The 24,763-nt window shown below is 46.5% G+C and overlaps 2 protein-coding genes across 2 annotated transcripts in view; both read left to right on the top strand.

The window, feature by feature from the left end:
• Positions 1 to 20,038, top strand: part of CAPN9 (calpain 9) — a 135,656-nt gene extending 115,618 nt beyond the window's left edge. Inside the window, exons 14-20 of the mRNA XM_069955061.1 lie at positions 1,507 to 1,564; positions 2,432 to 2,496; positions 2,867 to 2,935; positions 4,989 to 5,067; positions 7,716 to 7,832; positions 13,447 to 13,505; positions 19,490 to 20,038. Coding sequence (XP_069811162.1) covers positions 1,507 to 1,564; positions 2,432 to 2,496; positions 2,867 to 2,935; positions 4,989 to 5,067; positions 7,716 to 7,832; positions 13,447 to 13,505; positions 19,490 to 19,516 — 474 coding nt within the window. The 3' untranslated portion in view covers positions 19,517 to 20,038. The remainder of the gene's footprint in view (positions 1 to 1,506; positions 1,565 to 2,431; positions 2,497 to 2,866; positions 2,936 to 4,988; positions 5,068 to 7,715; positions 7,833 to 13,446; positions 13,506 to 19,489) is intronic.
• A 79-nt stretch (positions 20,039 to 20,117) lies between these two features.
• LOC138774038 (uncharacterized) lies at positions 20,118 to 21,668 on the top strand. Its single transcript, XM_069954583.1, has 2 exons — positions 20,118 to 20,123; positions 20,319 to 21,668. The coding sequence occupies exons 1-2, from the start codon at positions 20,118 to 20,120 to the stop codon at positions 21,666 to 21,668; spliced, it is 1,356 nt and encodes a 451-aa protein (XP_069810684.1).
• The last annotated feature ends 3,095 nt before the right edge of the window (positions 21,669 to 24,763 follow it).

Raw genomic sequence — 24,763 nt, 5'->3', positions numbered from 1 at the left:
TATGTAAGAGACTATATACCTCTCTGTATCCTGTAACCTGAGAGATATATGAGACTATATACCTCCCTGTAACCCGCACAGTGTGAGAGATATGAGACTATAAACTTCCCTGTATCCTGTAAACTGCACAGTGTGAGAGATATATAAAAGACTATATACCTCCCTGTAACCTGCACAGTGTGAGAGATATATAAGAGACTATATACCTCCCTGTATCCTGTAACCTGCACAGTGTGAAAGATATATAAGAGACTATATACCTCCCTGTATCCTGTAACCTTCACCCCCTTCTACTAAGCCCTGCCCATCTGTGAGTATGGAGGGGGGGGGGGGGGGCAAAGGGGTAATAAATACTTGTGAGCAAAAAATTGTGTTTAGCTCTTAAAGGGGTACTCCGGATATTCTTATTTATATGTAATACTGGGGTTGCAGAGAATCTAATCTACAAGCTATACTCCCCTAACTCTCTTCCTTGGGGCTCCTCCTGTGACATCTTCAGGTCTCCTGCTGAACCCTCTGACTGCTGCTCATCTGTGTAGTGACAGCCCAGTCAGTCAGTGATTGGCTGCCACTCATCTCTGCAGTGACAGCCCTCTGCAGTGACAGCCCGCTCAGCCAATCACCAGCTGCTGCACCCTTCTACCTCGGTCAGTGACTGGCTGAGCGGGCTGTCACTATACAGATGAGCAGCAGCCAGAGCGTTCAGCAGGGGACCTGAAGACGTCACAGGAGGAGCCCCGTTTTACATCTGCTGCAAACTCTGACAGTCTCTGCTGACTTCATTAGCCTGACTTCCTGTCTAGTGGACATCCTTTACAGGGGGACTCCACTCAGACATAACCTTTGATATGTTGCTGCCCATGATGAGACTAACAATTCCTGCCATACTTGTTGTTATCAATTCAGTCTCCTTCCCCCAGTTCTCAGCTGCTGCTTTCTGCTGAAGACACAAAAATCTAAGCTTTTCTCTTTGTCTCTCCCTTCTCCCCCCCCCTCCCTTCTGAGACACCTGATGTAAAAAAAAGTCCCTGGCAGGCTGTATCTGCAGCATTGTAGCTTCTCTGTAATGCTGGGAGGGATAATCACAGAGGGTTCATCGGCAACCTGACCTCAGAATAACCCTCCTAGCATTACAAAGAAGATACAAAGCTGCAGATACAGCCTGCCAGGGACTTGTTTATGGAAGGAATTGTTAGTCTCACCATGGGCAGCAAGATATCAGAAGTTATGCTTGGGTGGAATACCCCTTTAATAGACTTCCTGTTTCTGCTGTATGGGAATTTACCTCACTATGTGGGAGGTTCCTGTGGGTGGGCTTATAGACAGGAAGGTGCAGTGGGAGGGTGATCTCGGCCACCCCCTGATGGACGTCTCTTATTACCGATGTAACGATACAAAATCCTTATTTATTTATTGGAGGGATGGAACCTTTAGGTTTGTGGGAGTAGCGGGGGGCTTCATACCCCTTCTCTATCCATATAATATGGCTTTCCTCTTCTCATACAGGACATGGAGGTCAGTCCTCAGGAGCTGCAGTACGTCTTGAATTCAGTTCTGAAAAGAAGTAAGTGGTAACATCCCGATATATAGCGGAGAGTGAGGGTAGCGCTGCCGAAACAATGGTGATGACCCCGCCCCCTGGAGGACCCAGGACAAGCCCCCCCCACAGGATGTTCTATAAACTGCAACACCTACACGTATGACCTGCACACCTACACGTATGACCTGCACACCTGCACGTCCGACCTGCACACCTACACGTCCGACCTGCACACCTACACGTCCGACCTGCACACCTACACGTATGACCTACACGTATGACCTACACACCTACACGTCCGACCTGCACACCTACACGTATGACCTACACGTATGACCTACACACCTACACGTATGACCTACACGTATGACCTGCACACCTACACGTCCGACCTGCACACCTACACGTCCGACCTGCACACCTACACGTCCGACCTGCACACCTACACGTATGACCTGCACACCTACACGTCCGACCTGCACACCTACACGTCCGACCTGCACACCTACACGTCCGACCTGCACACCTACACGTCCGACCTGCACACCTACACGTCCGACCTGCACACCTACACGTATGACCTACACACCTACACGTCCGACCTGCACACCTACACGTCCGACCTGCACACCTACACGTCCGACCTGCACACCTACACGTCCGACCTGCACACCTACACGTCCGACCTGCACACCTACACGTCCGACCTGCACACCTACACGTATGACCTACACGTATGACCTACACACCTACACGTATGACCTACACGTCCGACCGGCACACCTACACGTCCGACCTGCACACCTACACGTCCGACCTGCACACCTACACGTATGACCTACACACCTACACGTATGACCTGTGTGTTTATCTCATTGTGTTTATTTTCAGCAAAGAATATAAAGTTTAAGGAGATCAGCCTCCTGTCCTGCCTGAATATCATCTCCCTCATGGACGTATCCTTTACCTTATTATCCTATAAATATCCCATTATGTTCTCACTCAGATTTACAGAGGTGGTTAAAGGTCCACAGCACCAGCACCTGCATCCCCGCACCAGCACCTGCATCCCCGCACCAGCACCTGCATCCCAGCACCGACATCCCCGCACCCGCATATACACATAAATATATATACCATCACCCCCCCCCCGTATATACAGCTACATATATATATAACATCCCCCCCGTATATACAGCTACATATACATATAACATCCCCCCCGTATATACCGCTACATATATATATATATAACACCCCCCCCCTGTATATACAGCTACATATATATATATATAAAACATCAGACCTTAACATAGAACGTTCCAGACCAGCGGAAATGGAAAACTGGGATTTGATGAGTTCAAAATCTTCTGGGACAAACTGAAAAGCTGGATAGTAAGAGAAAGTATTATAACATATGGCCGTCACCTGCTGTAAGAGCAACGTCCACCGGGCCGAGATATATATCAGTCCTGTACTCCGGCAGTCACATATATATATCAGTCCTGTACTCCGGCAGTCACATATATATATATATATCAGTCCTGTACTCCGGCAGTCACATATATATATATATATCAGTCCTGTACTCCGGCAGTCACATATATATATCAGTCCTGTACTCCGGCAGTCATATATATATATATATCAGTCCTGTACTCCGGCAGTCATATATATATATATATCAGTCCTGTACTCCGGCAGTCATATATATATATATATCAGTCCTGTACTCCGGCAGTCATATATATATATATATCAGTCCTGTACTCCGGCAGTCATATATATATATATATCAGTCCTGTACTCCGGCAGTCAGATATATATATATATCAGTCCTGTACTCCGGCAGTCAGATATATATATATTTATATCCATAAATATTGATATCTACAACAATCGTGTTGAATGCCGTTCAGCGCCCAACCACGTCCTTCATACCTCATCCCCGGTAAGCTCTGAGGCTGTGACACATCTCTACTGGACACATGGGGCGTCCTTCTGGTCTTTTGGGCTGGACAGGTATGATGGGGGCGATGTCAGAATAGAAAGGATCTTGGAGATGAGTGCTGGGGGATGGCTGAGGTCATGTTGGAGATGAGTGCTGGGGGATGGCTGAGGTCATGTTGGAGATGAGTGCTGGGGGATGGCTGAGGTCATGTTGGAGATGAGTGCTGGGGGAAGGCTGAGGTTACACTTCATGTAGGAGATGAGTGCTGGGGGAAGGCTGAGGTTACACTTCATGTAGGAGATGAGTGCTGGGGGAAGGCTGAGGTTACACTTCATGTAGGAGATGAGTGCTGGGGGAAGGCTGAGGTTACACTTCATGTAGGAGATGAGTGCTGGGGGAAGGCTGAGGTTACACTTCATGTAGGAGATGAGTGCTGGGGGAAGGCTGAGGTTACACTTCATGTAGGAGATGAGTGCTGGGGGAAGGCTGAGGTTACACTTCATGTAGGAGATGAGTGCTGGGGGAAGGCTGAGGTTACACTTCATGTAGGAGATGAGTGCTGGGGGAAGGCTGAGGTTACACTTCATGTAGGAGATGAGTGCTGGGGGAAGGCTGAGGTTACACTTCATGTAGGAGATGAGTGCTGGGGGAAGGCTGAGGTTACACTTCATGTAGGAGATGAGTGCTGGGGGAAGGCTGAGGTTACACTTCATGTAGGAGATGAGTGCTGGGGGAAGGCTGAGGTTACACTTCATGTAGGAGATGAGTGCTGGGGGAAGGCTGAGGTTACACTTCATGTAGGAGATGAGTTCTGGGGGAAGGCTGAGGTTACACTTCATGTAGGAGATGAGTGCTGGGGGAAGACTGAGGTTACACTTCATGTAGGAGATGAGTGCTGGGGGAAGGCTGAGGTTACACTTCATGTAGGAGATGAGTGCTGGGGGAAGGCTGAGGTTACACTTCATGTAGGAGATGAGTGCTGGGGGAAGGCTGAGGTTACACTTCATGTAGGAGATGAGTGCTGGGGGAAGGCTGAGGTTACACTTCATGTAGGAGATGAGTGCTGGGGGAAGGCTGAGGTTACACTTCATGTAGGAGATGAGTGCTGGGGGAAGGCTGAGGTTACACTTCATGTAGGAGATGAGTGCTGGGGGAAGGCTGAGGTTACACTTCATGTAGGAGATGAGTGCTGGGGGAAGGCTGAGGTTACACTTCATGTAGGAGATGAGTGCTGGGGGAAGGCTGAGGTTACACTTCATGTAGGAGATGAGTGCTGGGGGAAGGCTGAGGTTACACTTCATGTAGGATAACAATATCTGTATTTACACTTTGTTTCTTGTTTTCTGTTTATTGTAAATAGGTGGAATGTTTGTAAATACAATGTTACATATAGAAATAGAATATAAATAGTATCAAATAAATCTATATAAATAAATAGACTCTTTTCCCGAATGACCTTGCACCATGTTGCGGTAACCCGGAGGCTTCTTCTTTTAGGGCATATTTCTGCAATTTGACCTTGATAAATCGGGAACCATGTCTTCCTATGAACTTCGCCTCGCCCTGAAGGAAGCGGGTAAGTAATTGTATCTGGTCACATGATGTGTTTGTAAAGGAGAGAGGCGGTAATGTTCTATAGAGGAATAATGGTGTGTAGAGTCCGGCGGTCAGCGGGGTCATGGAGGTGACAACGAAGCGGCACAACATTAGGAAATGCTCTGACAGTCTGGCAGCTGAGAAATCAGAATGGCCAATCCCAGTCCGCTGCCAGTACAGGTGGGTTCCCCTTTATAAACAACAGGAAACTGGACTAAATGATAGCCCTAAGGACCGCAACCACAAACTGGTTCATCCCCGCAGCGGAATCCAACCAAGGCCTATGGCTGCCAGGAAACCATGGATACGGCCTATGGCTGCCAGGAAACCATGGATACGGCCTATGGCTGCCAAGAAACCACGGACATGGCCTATGGCTGCCAGGAAACCATGGACATGGCCTATGGCTGCCAGGAAACCACGGACGCGGCCTATGGCTGCCAGGAAACCATAGATGCGGCCTATGGCTGCCAGGAAACCATGGATACGGCCTATGGCTGCCTGGAAACCAAGGACACGGCCTATGGCTGCCAGGAAACCATGGACATGGCCTATGGCTGCCAGGAAACCACGGACGCGGCCTATGGCTGCCAGGAAACCATAGATGCGGCCTATGGCTGCCAGGAAACCATGGATACGGCCTATGGCTGCCTGGAAACCAAGGACACGGCCTATGGCTGCCAGGAAACCACGGATACGGCCTATGGCTGCCAGGAAACCATGGATACGGCCTATGGCTGCCAGGAAACCACGGACACGGCCTATGGCTGCCAGGAAACCATGGACATGGCTCTATAGCTGTATCATTGTTTTCCAGGACTCCCAAGGGCAGTACCCAACCTTTCCACATGAGGAGTTTAAGGCCGAGTGTTCAGGTTTGGGAAGTTGCTGATCCTGGACTTATAGACTGTTCATCTCTACTAAGAACATTTCCAGTATTCATAGGAGACCTTCGGCACAGTGTATAGCATAGACCTCTTTATGCGGCCCGTCCACTTGAAACCAGTGGTCCTTAAATTCCAGTTAAACTCCTGGAAGGTGTGAATGTCAGATGGCGCTCACCCAGCTGGCACCTGCTGCACCCCCGAGCTCGCTCCATATTCCCCAGCACAACGACAACATATAAGCTTGTTGAAATGCATTGAGGGGTTCAATTCCAGTCTGGTACAGACTCACAGATCCAGAGCGCCTGCTCATTCTGCACAGATCAGTGCATCGTAACAGTTTAAATCTTTATGGCTCCCGGCATCATAATGAATGCTGATGCCGGGAGCTCCAGATTTTACAGTATACAATCTGGTATGCCCATCCCCCGAGTACACTGACACTACTTAGGTATGCCCACCCCCCGAGTACACTGACACTACTGAGGCATGCCCACCCCACGAGTACACTGACACTACTGAGGTATGCCCACCCCCCGAGTACACTGACACTACTGAGGCATGCCCACCCCCCAGGTATACTGACACTACTGAGGCATGCCCACCCCCCAGGTATACTGACACTACTGAGGCATGCCCACCCCCCAGGTATACTGACACTACTGAGGTACGCCCACCCCCCAGGTATACTGACACTACTGAGGTATGCCCACCCCCCAGGTATACTGACACTACTGAGGCATGCCCACCCCCCAGGTATACTGACACTACTGAGGCATGCCCACCCCCCAGGTATACTGACACTACTGAGGCATGCCCACCCCCCAGGTATACTGACACTACTGAGGCATGCCCACCCCCCAGGTATACTGACACTACTGAGGTACGCCCACCCCCCAGGTATACTGACACTACTGAGGTATGCCCACCCCCCGAGTACACTGACACTACTGAGGTATGCCTACCCCCCAGGTATACTGACACTACTGAGGTATGCCCACCCCCCGAGTACACTGACACTACTGAGGCATGCCCACCCCCCAGGTATACTGACACTACTGAGGCATGCCCACCCCCCGAGTACACTGACACTACTGAGGTATGCCCACCCCCCGAGTACACTGACACTACTGAGGCATGCCCACCCCCCAGGTATACTGACACTACTGAGGTATGCCCACCCCCCAGGTATACTGACACTACTGAGGTACGCCCACCCCCCAGGTATACTGACACTACTGAGGTATGCCCACCCCCCGAGTACACTGACACTACTGAGGCATGCCCACCCCCCAGGTATACTGACACTACTGAGGTATGCCCACCCCCCGAGTACACTGACACTACTGAGGCATGCCCACCCCCCAGGTATACTGACACTACTGAGGTACGCCCACCCCCCGGGGTGGTGGAACCCGGGCTCTGGGGTGGTGGAGCATGACCTCCCCCCCCCTTCCCCCCGGGGATCTCCCTATCGGTGCCCCGAATGGAGTACAACTCCGGCAGCTCCATAGAGAATGAATAGAGCTGTGGGTCAATTCATAACAGAGGAGTCAGGGCGCCCACAGAGAGATCCCCAGGGGGCACGGAGGTCGGAGGTTGGACCCCCCAATCTCATCTCCTGTGGATCGAGGAACAAGTATGTTCAAATCTGACAGAAACCCTTTAAGTGAAATGAGAGTGAGGTTATTAATGCCATGACGTGGGCGATGTCTATACTCACGGGGCTCCTCCCATCTCGCAGGGTTCCAGCTGAATAATCCCATCCTGCAGCTGATCGTCCTCAGATACGCCGATGACCGATACCAGATAGAATTTGATGATTTCTTGAACTGTATAATCCGCCTGGAAAACGCTTGTAGTAAGTACAGAAAGTCTCTGTGGTCATGGAACTTATGGGCTGTGTATTGGCAGAGGCAATCATACATGTAATCATACATACACCCATCACCTACATACATGTAATCATACATACACCCATCACCTACATACATGTAATCATACATACACCCATCATCTACATACATGTAATCATACATACACACATCATCTACATACATGTAATCATACACACACACATATCACCTACATACATGTAATCATACACACACACACACATCACCTACATACATGTAATCATACACACACACATCACCTACATACATGTAATCATACACACTCATCACCTACATACATGTAATCATACACACTCATCATCTACATACATGTAATCATACACACTCATTATCTACATACATGTAATCATACACACACATCATCTACATACATGTAATCATACATACATCACCTACATACATGTAATCATACATACACTCATCACCTACATACATGTAATCATACACACTCATCATCTACATACATGTAATCATACACATTCATCATCTACATACATGTAATCATACACACCCACATCACCTACATACATTTAATCATACACATACACACACATATCACCTACATACATGTAATCATACACATACACACACATATCACCTACATACATGTAATCATACACACACACACATCACCTACATACATGTAATCATACACACACACACATCACCTACATACATGTAATCATACACACACACACATCACCTACATACATGTAATCATACACACACACATCACCTACATACATGTAATCATACACACACACATCACCTACATACATGTAATCATACATACACCCATCACCTACATACATGTAATCATACACACACACATATCACCTACATACATGTAATCATACACACACACACATCACCTACATACATGTAATCATACACCCATCATCTACATACAAGTAATCATACACACACATACAAGTAATCATACACACATCATCTACATACATGTAATCATACACACATCACCTACATACATGTAATCATACACACATCGCCTACATACATGTAATCATACATACACCCATCATCTACATACATGTAATCATACATACACCCATCATCTACATACATGTAATCATACACACATCACCTACATACATGTAATCACACACATCACCTACATACATGTAATCATACACACATCACCTACATACATGTAATCACACACATCACCTACATACATGTAATCATACACACACACATATCACCTACATACATGTAATCATACATACACCCATCACCTACATACATTTAATCATACACACACACACATCACCTACATACATGTAATCATACACACACACACATATCACCTACATACATGTAATCATACACACACATCACCTACATACATTTAATCATACACACACATATCACCTACATACATGTAATCATACACACACACATCACCTACATACATGTAATCATACACACACACATATCACCTACATACATGTAATCATACACACTCATCACCTACATACAAGTAATCATACACACACATACATGTAATCGTACACACATAATCTACATACATGTAATCATACACACACACATACATGTAATCATACACACACACATAGGCCTTATGCACACGTTCAGTATTTTTTTCTGGTCCTGAAACAACCCGTGAGAAATTGCGGATTGGACATCCGTATTCCATCCGTATTCCATCCGTTGCTGGACCAGACTTCAACTGAGCAGTGAATGAATGGCAGACCCCCTCTGCGGCTGCATCAGACCCCCTCTGCGGCTGCATCAGACCCCCTCCTGCGGCTGCATCAGACCCCCTCCTGCGGCTGCATCAGACCCCCTCCTGCGGCTGCATCAGACCCCCTCCTGCGGCTGCATCAGACCCCCTCCTGTGGCGGCATCAGACCCCCTCTGCGGCATCAGACCCCCTCCTGCGGCATCATCAGACCTCCTCTGCGGCGGCATCAGACCCCCTCCTGCATCATCAGACCCCCTCTGCGGCATCAGACCCCCTCCGGCGGCATCAGACCCCCTCCTGCGGCATCATCAGACCCCCTCCTGCGGCATCAGCAGACCGCCTCTGCGGCGGCATCAGACCCCCTCCTGCATCATCAGACCCCCTCTGCGGCATCAGACCCCCTCCGGCGGCATCAGACCCCCTCCTGCGGCATCATCAGACCCCCTCCTGCGGCATCATCAGACCTCCTCTGCGGCGGCATCAGACCCCCTCCTGCATCATCAGACCCCCTCTGCGGCATCAGACCCCCTCCTGCGGCATCATCAGACCCCCTCCTGCGGCATCATCAGACCTCCTCTGCGGCGGCATCAGACCCCCTCCTGCGGTAAGGATGCGATCTCCTATGCGATCCTCCTGTGCCGTTCTGCCTTCAGTGCTCTTAATTGATTCATTGATACTTTCCTAACCACATAGTAAACACCAATTTATTGAGCTAATTGGTAATGATGATTGGCAGCTGGGCTACAAAGGTACAAGTACCAATTACCTCAATAAATTGGGGTGTTTACTATGTGGTTAGGAAAGTATCAATGAATCAATCAAGAGACTGTGAGCAGTGAATGAATGGCCTGTCAGCTAAATTCAGCACAATATAAAGTATGCAATGTTCCGAGCAGGCACCCTTCTGTATGGTCTTCACCTTGTGGAGTACTACAGATCCCAGCTCCCTGATATACCATCACCAACACTGCCTCAATACATTCGTCTACTGATTCTGCTATAGGGCGGGTTCAGACTAAGGAATTCTCGCGGAAAATGTCCGCGGAATTCCGTCAGCTGTCCGCCCGGAGATCCGGAGAACTATAGATCCCAGCACTTCTATATACTGCTGTGCACAATAGGAGCATGAGTTATCCATATTTTTCTACGGAAATACGGATGCCAAACATGTTGCAATCCGCAAACAATCCGTAGACAATTGATGTCAATGAGAGCATCCGTGAAAAAATCTGGGTCCGCACCCGGTCCGCACTAGGACATGTCCTTTTTTTTTTACGGATTGATTTTCATCCATTTCTGCTACTGATCGTGTGAATAGCCCAATAGACTTCAATGTGCACTAACTCGGATACGGAAATACGGATCCGTAAATTACGGAACGTGTGAATAAGGCCATAGATGTAATCATACACACACACACATACATGTAATTATACACACACACACACACACATGTAATCATACACACACACACACACATGTAATCATACACACACACACATGTAATCATACACACACATACATGTAATCATACACACACAACCTACATACATGTAATCATACACACTCATCACCTACATACATGTAATCATACACACTCATCACCTACATACATGTAATCATACACACTCACATCACCTACATACATGTAATCATACACACACACATATCACCTTAATACATGTAATCATACACAAACACACACATCACCTACATACATGTAATCACACACACACATATCACCTACATACATGTAATCATACACACACATATCACCTACATACATGTAATCATACACACACATATCACCTACATACATGTAATCATACACACATCATCTACATACATGTAATCATACACACATACATGTAATCATACACACACACATACATGTAATCATACACACACACATACATGTAATCATACACACACACACACACGTAATCATACACACACACACACATAATCATACACACACACACACATAATCACACACACACACACACACATGTAATCATACACACACACACACACATGTAATCATACACACACACACATGTAATCATACACACACACACATACATGTAATCATACACACACACATGTAATCATACACACACACATACATGTAATCATACACACACACACATGGAATCATACACACACACACACACACACATACATGTAATCATACACACACACACACATGGAATCATACACACACACACACATACATGTAATCATACACACACACACACACACACATACATGTAATCATACACACACACACATACATGTAATCATACACACACACATACATGTAATCACACACACACACACACACACACATACATGTAATCATACACACACACACACATACATGTAATCATACACACACACACATACATGTAATCATACACACACACACACACACACACACACACACATACATATAATCATACACACACTCATCACCCAGGTAGGTACACTCTTTGTGTTAGTTTTTCCTCCCTTTTATGTCGGATCTCTGGGCCTCAGGTTTAGGACCTTTTTCTCTAGGAATTAGATGGAATGATTGTATCGCACCGATTAGGATAAATATTAATAATTCAGACTGAAGGATTTTGCACATTTCTTGTTTGTATGTCACCACAATCCTTAAAGGGAAACTAACAGCATCTGAGAGGTCAGTAACCTGCTGTTATGTTTCCATAGGACACAGAGCTCTGAGGAGGAAGGTCATTCTCTGATCTCCATCCTCAGCACCATGTTCAGGAAATCTGGACTTTATATGCAAATAAGGCGGTTTGGTGCTCTGGGGGAGGGGCTACAGATCCAGTCCACCCCTTCACATAAATATGGATTGGTGCCCTGGGGGAGGGGCTACAGATCCAGTCCACCCCTTCACATAAATATGGATTGGTGCCCTGGGGGAGGGGCTACAGATCCAGTCCACCCCTTCACATAAATATGGATTGGTGCCCTGGGGGAGGGGCTACAGATCCAGTCCACCCCTTCACATAAATATGGATTGGTGCCCTGGGGGAGGGGCTACAGATCCAGTCCACCCCTTCACATGAATATGGATTGGTGCCCTGAGGGAGGGGCTACAGATCCAGTCCATCCCTCCACATGAATATGGATTGGTGCACTGGGGGAGGGGCTACAGATCCGCTCCACCCCTTCACATGAATATGGATTGGTGCACTGGGGGAGGGGCTACAGATCCGCTCCACCCCTTTACATGAATATGGATTGGTGCACTTGGGGTGGGGCTACAGATCCGCTCCACCCCTTCACATGAATATGGATTGGTGCACTTAGGGAGGGGCTACAGATCCGCTCCACCCCTTCACATGAATATGGATTGGTGCACTGGGGGAGGGGCTACAGATTCGCTTCACCCCTTCACATGAATATGGATTGGTGCACTGGGGGAGGAGCTACAGATCCAGTCCACCCCTCCACATGAATATGGATTGGTGCACTGGGGGAGGGGCTACAGATCCGCTTCACCCCTTCACATGAATATGGATTGGTGCACTGGGGGAGGGGCTACAGATCCAGTCCACCCCTCCGCATGAATATGGATTGGTGCACTTAGGGAGGGGCTACAGATCCAGTCCACCCCTCCACATGAATATGGATTGGTGCACTGTCTTACCCTAGGGCACCAAACCGCCTCAATGCTATACGGAATAAAGTCGGGAGAACGCTACTGAGGATTAAGGTAAGAAGATGACCCCCCTCCTCGCCACCCTGAGACTTGCGGTTGTTTTCTCTTTTTAGAATGTGAACTTTCCTATTTTACATTTGATTTCCTTTATTTTTAGGAATATTCAAAGCCCTGGATAAAGAAAAAGCCGAAGCCATTAGTTTAAACCAAGCAGAGGTAATGGCAGCAGCGAACGGTCAGCTACTCCCAGTGCAGTGCAATAGAATGGCGTGTCACACCCAGCGTCTACTTCATGCCACACGTCGTATGTTTTGGCCATTTGGCTTCATGCTGGGATACTTTGGAAAAATGGCCCCACCACTGGTTCCTCATCAACGGATCTGTCAGCTTTTCATGTATCTGCGATGTTTAGGCCTCTGAGATGAGGTGGTATGTGGTGGCTGGTAGTCAGTGCTTTGGGGGTGTTAGGGTCACTTGGGCACTTGTCACAGTAGCCTGGAGTGGTATTAGACCCACCCTGGACTGTTGGCACCGCCACAGCACAGAGAGATAGAATAATAATACATGTGATGACAGCACAGTGGAGGAGTTTGCCAGAGGGGCCCTGCCCAATGTAGTAGTGTGCTCTGCCGGAACAGTAGTGACTGAAGGGAATATAGAGACTGTAAGAATAAGGGTATGTTCACATTTCGTTTTTCTCCACACGTCTGGCTACACATCAGGAATCATAGAAAAAAGGATGCGGACGTGCAGCCTGACGTGCGGCCGATGGCCACATGACGGCCACATTGACTTTAATGAGCAGGACGGAGTAATTATGTGACTGTGTTCTGCTCATTTGCCGGACGTACACTGCTTTTGTGCAGGACTCAAAGCGTCGACCAGATCCTGCACAAAAGCCGTGTACGTCCCGCAAATGAGCAGAACACAGTCACATAATGACTCCGTCCTGCTCATTAAAGTCATGTGGCCGTCAGCCACACGTCCGAATCCTTTTTTCTATGATTCCTGATGTGTAGCCCGACGTGTGGAGGAAAAACAAGATGTGAACATACCCTAAGGGCCCTGTGTGAGCTCCTTCAGCTGGGCATTTTGTAGACGTACCTCACGCTTCTTGTAGTGTTTCCTTTTGAGACGTACCTCACGCTTCTTAGAGTTTCCTTTGAGACGTACCTCACGCTTCTTACAGAGTTTCCTTTGAGACGTACCTCATGCTTCTTACAGAGTTTCCTTTGAGACGTACCTCATGCTTCTTACAGAGTTTCCTTTGAGACGTACCTCACGCTTCTTACAGAGTTTCCTTTGAGACGTACCTCACGCTTCTTGCAGTGTTTGAAGAGAAAAGACTAGTACCTCAGCAAAGACCCTGGTGTTCCTGGCGTGGACAGGGTGATCCCAATGTGGCTTCTCTCCCCTGGTGAAAGCTTAGCACCTCATAGTTGTAGTTGATTGCATAAGAAAGAAAATCTTAAGTTGCTGTCCTGTGTCCCTGACAGGGGACCTGGCTTAACGTCTGCAGAGACTCTGCAGCAAGCTTCCTCAAACACAGAAGACTAACTGAGAACTCCACACTTCCTCCCACCAAAAAAACTAACTCCTCCTACAGGGGCTATCTAAACTCTCCTGTGAGTGGTGGGAGCTGCGTGTGTGCGGAGAGAAGATAGGATAGAAATAGAGAGAAAGCACCTGTAAGTGGTCAGAAAACATCACGTGGTACATAACAGTTAACCCTTCAGTTCCTTCAGCTGGGCAATCAATAAGAACACAAGACAGTAGTGACACCTAGTGGGGAAAACAATACTACTACATCTGCCTCTTGTGTGAACCTGAAAGAGTTAATTGTTCAGGTGCTAAGGGACAGCACAGGTAGAGTAGATGCCCTAACTGGGTGGGAGGAAGCATGGGGGCCAAGGTAGTTCTGCCCAGATCAGCTGATCATCGAGTGAGTGAAGGGTCTAAACCCATCTGCTTATAGAAGAATCCTCTAGGGGGTGGTCTTATGGTAAGGTATGGAGTATAATAACAACGACCAGAGTCTGAACCGCCGCTAGTGATGTCACAAGGGCGCTGCACCAGGGAGCGGAGTCTCATAGGCGACTGGTCTTCGACAGGCGGGATGGATTTGCTGCAGTAAAAAAAAAAAAACCCTCTCTACTCCTGGCTTGGCTTGCTAGTGGTGGCGGGCGAGGTGCAGCTGGTGATATGCAGGAAGGACAGCGGGAATCCCAGGCAGGACTCACAGATAGGAGGCAGGAATTACTGCCAGGACCCATGGACAGGACGCAGGTACACAGCAGGACTCACGGACAGGAGGCAGGTACACAGCAGGACTCACGGACAGGAGGCAGGTACACAGCAGGACTCACGGACAGGAGGCAGGTACACAGCAGGACTCACGGACAGGAGGCAGGTACACAGCAGGACTCACGGACAGGAGGCAGGTACACAGCAGGACTCACGGACAGGAGGCAGGTACACAGCAGGACTCACGGACAGTAGGCAGGTACACAGCAGGACTCACGGACAGGAGGCAGGTACACAGCAGGACTCACGGACAGGAGGCAGGTACACAGCAGGACTCACGGACAGGAGGCAGGTACACAGCAGGACTCACGGACAGGAGGCAGGTACACAGCAGGACTCACGGACAGGAGGCAGGTACACAGCAGGACTCACGGACAGGAGGCAGGTACACAGCAGGACTCACGGACAGGAGGCAGGTACACAGCAGGACTCACGGACAGGAGGCAGGTACACAGCAGGACTCACGGACAGGATGCAGGACTCACGGACAGGAGGCAGGTACACAGCAGGACTCACGGACAGGATGCAGGTACACAGCAGGACTCACGGACAGGAGGCAGGTACACAGCAGGACTCACGGACAGGAGGCAGGTACACAGCAGGACTCACGGACAGGAGGCAGGTACACAGCAGGACTCACGGACAGGAGGCAGGTACACAGCAGGACTCACGGACAGGAGGCAGGTACACAGCAGGACTCACGGACAGGAGGCAGGTACACAGCAGGACTCACGGACAGGAGGCAGGTACACAGCAGGACTCACGGACAGGAGGCAGGTACACAGCAGGACTCACGGACAGGAGGCAGGTACACAGCAGGACTCACGGACAGGAGGCAGGTACACAGCAGGACTCACGGACAGGAGGCAGGTACACAGCAGGACTCACGGACAGGAGGCAGGTACACAGCAGGACTCACGGACAGGAGGCAGGTACACAGCAGGACTCACGGACAGGAGGCAGGTACACAGCAGGACTCACGGACAGGAGGCAGGTACACAGCAGGACTCACGGACAGGAGGCAAGAATTGCTGGCAGGACCCATGGACAGGAGGCAGGTACACAGGACTCAGGGGTGGGGGACACTGAGGGATACAGGGCCCTGGAGGGACACTGAGCATCCCTCTGCCATCATCCTCTCCAGCAGCCACAGCCGCACAGCTCTGGGAGTCGGGTCGTGACATCACCATGTTATCCAGGAAGTGACGTCACCATGTTATCCAGGAAGTGACATCACCGTGTTATCCAGGAAGTGACATCACCATGTTATCCAGGAAGTGACATCACCATGTTATCCAGGAAGTGACATCACCATGTTATTCAGGAAGTGACATCACCATGTTATCCAGGAAGTGACATCACCATGTTATCCAGGAAGTGACATCACCATGTTATCCAGGAAGTGACATCACCATGTTATCCAGGAAGTGAGGCCTTGATGCAGTAGTAATTGCAGGGAAAAAGCACTTTATAAGCATTTCCTGTAATAAGTGTATATTGGGGATTTGTATAACTTTTGGGGGGGGCCATACAATACTTTAAAGTCTGGCGAAAATTTTATTAAAGAGATTGGAGATTTTTACATAAAAGTCTTCCAGTACTTATTGTGGTGTGCGAGAGTAGTTCCACGGTGGTATGTGGTCGACTGGGCACTTGCCAGATGGTGCTGTATGACGCCACTTCTGTGGTGGTTGGTCGGAGTATAGCTCAGCCAGATAGGTGATGCCAGTGCCGGTTGGGCACACAGGTATGGAGGCACATCTGCTTTTATTTTAGAGTGGCCGGCTATACCCTTTCTCCTGTAGACGGTGACCTGCCGGGCTGTCAGGGGTCCCTTGGGTACTTATCACAGTTGTCCAGAGTGGAGTTGTGACCCACCCGGACTATCGGTACCACCACCCACAGAAAGGGGAGATGACCCCAGGATGTGGTATCTGCTGTGTAGGTGCTTGAGCAATAATCACTGAGTCCCGTTACCATAAATTGATCTTCTTTACTGAGAGAGTACTTTGTACAATAGCTGATAGCGGACTGTAGACTTGACAAGACAGGAGCGGTACTGAGGACCTTCAGAGTAGAAGAGCTGTGAGTAGTAGAGAGGAGTTTGTACTGAGAGTCCAGAACAGTGGAGAGGAGTTTGTGTTTCAAGTTCAGAGTAGTGGAGAGGAGTTTGTGCTGAGAGTCCAGAACAGTGGAGAGGAGTTTGTGCTGAGAGTCCCAACCCAGGGTAGAAGTGTGTTCTGCCAGAACTTTAGAAGAATAAGAAGTAGAATATTGAAGACTTGAAAGTAGACTTGTACTTGTGCCCGTGTTTCGACCTTATCTGTTGTGTTCCACTTATTGCCCACCAGTGCCGGGTGAGCCGTCCTATGAGGGTGACACAAGCCCTAGACCTTGTTACCTGAGTTGAGCAGAGTGGCCAAGTTTACCTGTTGACACCTGCGCTGTCTAGCAACTGTACTCTATCTGGATCAGTTCCTCTTGTTATCAGGATACTGTCCTGCACTTTTAGACTTGTTCCCGGCATGGGTTGGGGCTTTTCTGACTTGTCCTCTCACTTGAGTAGCTTAACACTGCATAGTGTGTAGAAGTGCTGCTGCTTTCAAGAAACTGGTGTCTGTGTCTCCCATGTGCGTCTGCTCTGCACAGGAACCTGACTTAGACTCCACTACTGACTAGTTCTGGAGTGAGGACCTGGCAAAGCCAGGGCCCATCTGAACCACAGCAGGGACTAACTTGTCTTGCATCCCCTGCTCAGAAAACTAGCTAAGACTGACTAATAGTGTCTGTATACTCCCTCTCCCCATTTGACAACTTCCTACAGGAAGTGTAATGTCCCCTGGGAGTGGTGGAGAAGAAAGCATAGAAAGAAAGGAGTAAGAGCAGGGGCGTAGCCAGGATTCATGAGGCCCCATAGAAAAAAAATTAAAGAGGCACAACAAAAATCACATTATATAGAATATAGTCTCTTGTGGCAGAGCAGAGAGCCAATCGCTGCTTGCTCTTTCAGTCCACTGCATTTAACTATAATGGCCCATTAGGAGCTGTTATGGTTAACCCCTTATGTACTGAAGTGTGTAAGTGACATAAACCTCACCAACATACTGCAGCACAAAAAAGGGTTAAAAGCAGAACAGAAGGAGATGACTTGTGCATTCATAACCCCTGACCTCTGCAGGGCTCAGAAGAACAGGGGTTATCAGACCAGTGAAGCAGAGACCGCCTTGTCTTCTGCTTATTAACCTTTTTTTGTGTTGCAGCATGTAAATGAACTTTGGGTCACTTACACGCAGCAGTACATGAGGGGTTAAGCAGAAGGACACGGGTTGGCTCTTATCTTTCCTGTGCATCCCCGGGCCCCCCTTCTGCAGGGGCCCCATAACAGCTGCCTACCCTGCCTCTATGGTAGCTACGCCTATGGCTCAGAGATAGGTAGAGAAGAGGAGAAGGTCTTCATTGTTGTACAGATTACAACAAACAATAACCCTTTAGTTACCTGCAGCTGTGCATTATACAAGTACAGTTACATACAATAGCGAAATCTTGTGGCAAAACTTAGGTACTACTTCATTACCACAGTTATTTGAAGTACAGACTTTTGTGAGGGGTGTAACATACTAGCAACAGCCGTGTTGGGACACCACACTTATCAGCTGCTGTATGTCCTGCAGGATGTGGTGTATTCTCTCCAGTCTGACACAGTGCTCTCTGCTGCCACAGTTTTGCTGAAGCTTGGCTTTTACTATGCAGCTCTATCCCAATCAGCGGGCAGTCACCTGGTCCATCAGAATAGGGTTCATGCACGAAACTTAGTACCCCGTCCCCTGCGCTCCCATCATTTATCGGCAGATATTGCATGTCTAGTCACTAGTCTCTTTTTTCTATTCTGTTTCTAGTTCATCTCACTGGCAATGAACATCTGAGGAGATCTCCAGGATTATGGGATCATGAGCCGTGTCTTCTTGTCATGTGACAACATGGTAGTAATTCTCTGACGCTGGGTGGATGGATCTGGACTTATGGATCTTATGAATTATATTTTCATGTAACAAAAAGTAAAAATCATCATACAAGTATTAATCCCTTAAAGGCAGACTCCACTCAAACATAACTTCTGATATGTTGCTGCCTATGGTGAGACTAACAATTCCTTCCAACTTATTATTATTATCTATTCAGTCTCCTTCCCCCAGTTCTCAGCTGCTGCTTTCTGCTAAAGGCACAAAAATCCCTCCCTTCTGAGATGGCTGATGTAAACATGTCCATGGCAGGCTTTATCTGCAACATTGTAGCTTCTTTGTAATGCTGGTAGGGATATTCTAAGGTCAAGCTGCTAATGAACTCACTGTGATTACCCCCCACCCCAGCATTACAAAAAAGCTACAATGTTGCAGATACATCCTGCCAGGGACCTGTTAACATCAGTTGTCTCAGAAGGGAGGGGGGGGCAGAGAGAAAGTGTGTTTTCATCAGAAAGTAGCAGCTGAGAACTGGGGGAAGGAGACTGAATAGATAATAACAAGTATGGAAGTAATTGTTATTCTCACCATGGGCAGCAACATGTCAGAAGTTATGTTTAAGTGGAATCTTCCTTTAAATCATAGTACAAGTATTAATCTCTTCAATAAAAGTCAAATTTATAAATGGAAAAAATCTTTCACTTACATAATAAAAGTCTGTTAATATTCCAAAAGGTGTAATTACAGTCACTGATCTTATATTAAGCTCCGCCCCAAGTGGCAACACTACACGCGGCAACACCATAAGCAGCAACACTATAAGCGGCAACACCATAAGCGACAACACCATAAGCGACAACAGTATACGCGGCAACAGTATACGCGGCGACATTATAAGCAGCGACACTATACGTGGCGACACTATACACGGCGACACTATAAGCTGATCTACGTTACTGAGACTTATACGCGGCTGATCACCGTTACTGAGACGTATACACGGCTGATCATTGTTATTGAGACTTATTCGCGGGTGATCAGCGTTACTGAGACGTATACGCAGCTGATCATTGTTACTGAGACTTTTACGCGGCTGATCATTGTTATTGAGACTTATACACGGCTGATCACCGTTACTGAGACTTATACGCGGCTGATCACCGTTACTGAGACTTATACGCGGCTGATCACCGTTACTGAGACTTATTTGCGGCTGATCACCGTTACTGAGACTTATATACGGCTGATCACCGTTACTGAGACTTATACGAGGCTGATCACTGTTACTGAGACTTATACGCGGCTGATCACCGTTACTGAGACTTATATACGGCTGATCACCGTTACTGAGACTTATACGAGGCTGATCACTGTTACTGAGACTTATACGCGGCTGATCACCGTTACTGAGACTTATACGAGGCTGATCACCGTTACTGAGACTTATACGCGTCTGATCACCGTTACTGAGACTTATACGCGGCTGATCACCGTTACTGAGACTTATACGCGTCTCATCACCGTTACTGAGACTTATTTGCGGCTGATCACTGTTACTGAGACTTATACGCGGCTGATCACCGTTACTGAGACTTATTTGCGGCTGATCACCGTTACTGAGACTTATTTGCGGCTGATCACTGTTACTGAGACTTATATGCGGCTGATAATTGTTAATGAGACTTATATGCGGCTGATCACCGTTACTGAGACTTATTTGCGGCTGATCACCGTTACTGAGACTTATTTGCGGCTGATCACCGTTACTGAGACTTATTTGCGGCTGATCACCGTTACTGAGACTTATATGCGGCTGATAATTGTTAATGAGACTTATACGCGGCTGATCACCGTTACTGAGACTTTTACGCGGCTGGTCACTGTTATTGAGACTTATTTGCGGCTGATCACCGTTACTGAGACTTATACGCGGCTGATAATTGTTAATGAGACTTATACGCGGCTGATCACCGTTACTGAGACTTATATGCGGCTGATAATTGTTAATGAGACTTATACGCGGCTGATCAGCGTTACTGAGACTTTTACGCGGCTTATCATCGTTAATCCAAGCAGGCTTACTTATGGGCTGGCTGAGTCTTTTGAGGGGTGGTAAAAATCATTGTTATTGGTCACATGATTGGTCACATGATTGGTCACATGATTGATCACACCTAAAGGGACTGCAGATTAGCGCTGATCTCATACACGGCCACAAATCGGACCGTCTAAAAGAACCCTAAGAATAATGTGCACAGGTCTCGGCCTCCCCGCTTCTTAAAGTCACCTACTCTGCATAAACTCTGGGCAGAAGCTTCCGGTCCACGTGGAGCGTCTAGAAGAGAAAAATAAAAAGAACATACACAAGGCGTTCTGCCTAATGCACCATCATATGTGGAAGGAACATGTGAGGTAGGTCTAACTACTAAGCTGACATCACTCACTGCATGTGTCCATCCCTGCCTCACCCCCCTCACATCACGCCAGGGCTTCCTCCATGCTAACATTGTCCTCACAGCAAATTGTCACCATGAAATGAGCGACTACTTTCCTCCAGTACAGGTCACCGGGTGCAGGTCCAGGAATAACCGCGTATGATTAAAAGTATAATTTATTAGACACAATGCGTATCAAAGTTGAACAGACTTCTTTATCAAGTGTCATGACGCTTTATTTTTCCCAGTAGGACAAATAGCATTAACAGGGCCGGTTTTAGACAAAATGTGGCCCTGGGCAAAACTAAAGTGGGGCCCCAGAAATACATATATACATCCAGCAGGTATTGTGCATAGTGCGCAGCAGCATATCCCCAGGCGCAAGTTTTTATGCAAAAAATTGCACGTTAAATTAAGTTTGCCTGCCTTATGCAGTTTTCACTCAAAAGGCAAAAAAAACCCTGACCCATTGCTCCCCCCCCACCCACATGTGTATATGGATAGATAAGCCACAAGAAGACAGAGCAGGCACTACGGCTTCCTGGGCTCCGTAAACAAAGCGTACCGTGTGCAAGGTACTCGCTCACGTGTTGCTCGTTGAGACAGCAGTAAGTCCAGCAATCATATTAATATCCAGTAGAAATACAACGGCACTCACCTGTGTCAGCGAAATCAATGGTTTATTACAGGAAGAGATATACAACAATAGCAGGTGCGTTCCACAGAAAGGAGGTGTGGAGCGCTATTGTTGTATATCTCTTCCTGTAATAAAGCATCGATTTCACTGACACCGGTGAGTGCTGTTGTATTTCTACTGGATATTATTACATATATATGGATAGACTGACAGATAGATAGATAGATAGGAGATAGATAGATAGATAGATAGATAGATAGATAGATAGATAGGAGATAGATAGATAGATAGACTGACAGATAGATAGATAGATAGATAGATAGATAGATAGATAGATAGATAGGAGATAGATAGATAGATAGATAGATAGATAGGAGATAGGAGATAGATAGGAGATAGATAGGAGATAGATAGGAGATAGATAGATAGGAGATAGATAGATAGATAGATAGATAGGAGATAGGAGATAGATAGGAGATAGATAGATAGATAGATAGATAGGAGATAGGAGATAGATAGGAGATAGATAGGAGATAGATAGGAGATAGATAGATAGGAGATAGATAGATAGATAGATAGATAGATAGATAGATAGATAGGAGATAGATAGATAGATAGATAGGAGATAGATAGATAGATAGATAGATAGATAGATAGATAGATAGATAGGAGATAGATAGATAGATAGATAGATAGATAGATAGATAGGAGATAGATAGATAGATAGATAGATAGATAGATAGATAGGAGATAGATAGATAGATAGGAGATAGATAGATAGATAGATAGATAGGAGATAGATAGATAGATAGATAGGAGATAGATAGATAGATAGATAGATAGATAGATAGATAGATAGATAGATAGGAGATAGATAGATAGATAGATAGATAGATAGATAGATAGATAGATAGGAGATAGATAGATAGGAGATAGATAGATAGATAGATAGATAGGAGATAGATAGATAGATAGATAGATAGATAGATAGATAGATAGATAGATAGATAGGAGATAGATAGGAGATAGATAGATAGATAGGAGATAGATAGATAGGAGATAGATAGATAGTAGATAGATAGATAGATAGATAGATAGATAGATAGATAGATAGATATAGATAGATATAGATAGATAGATAGATAGATAGATAGATAGATAGATAGGAGATAGATGATAGATAGATAGGAGATAGATAGATAGATAGATAGATAGATAGATAGATAGGAGATAGATAGATAGATAGATAGATAGATAGATAGATAGATAGATAGATAGGAGATAGGAGATAGATAGATAGGAGATAGATAGATAGGAGATAGATAGGAGATAGATAGATAGGAGATAGATAGATAGATAGGAGATAGATAGGAGATAGATAGATAGATAGATAGATAGGAGATAGATAGATAGGAGATAGATAGATAGATAGATAGATAGATAGATAGATAGATAGATAGATAGGAGATAGATAGATAGATAGGAGATAGATAGGAGATAGATAGATAGATAGATAGATAGATAGATAGATAGGAGATAGATAGATAGATAGATAGATAGGAGATAGATAGATAGGAGATAGGAGATAGATAGATAGGAGATAGATAGGAGATAGATAGATAGGAGATAGATAGATAGATAGGAGATAGATAGGAGATAGATAGATAGATAGATAGATAGGAGATAGATAGATAGGAGATAGATAGATAGATAGATAGATAGATAGATAGATAGATAGATAGATAGGAGATAGATAGATAGATAGGAGATAGATAGGAGATAGATAGATAGATAGATAGATAGATAGATAGGAGATAGATAGATAGATAGATAGATAGATAGATAGATAGATAGATAGATAGGAGATAGATAGATAGGAGATAGGAGATAGATAGATAGGAGATAGATAGATAGGAGATAGATAGGAGATAGATAGATAGGAGATAGATAGATAGGAGATAGATAGGAGATAGATAGAGAGAGAGATAGGAGATAGATAGATAGGAGATAGATAGATAGGTAGATAGATAGATAGATAGATAGATAGATAGGAGATAGATAGATAGATAGATAGATAGATAGATAGATAGATAGATAGATAGATAGGAGATAGATAGGAGATAGATAGGAGATAGATAG

Source organism: Dendropsophus ebraccatus, chromosome 15 (assembly GCF_027789765.1).
Source record: "Dendropsophus ebraccatus isolate aDenEbr1 chromosome 15, aDenEbr1.pat, whole genome shotgun sequence".
Classification (NCBI taxonomy): domain Eukaryota; kingdom Metazoa; phylum Chordata; class Amphibia; order Anura; family Hylidae; genus Dendropsophus; species Dendropsophus ebraccatus.
This window is presented reverse-complemented; position numbering and strand designations above follow the sequence as displayed.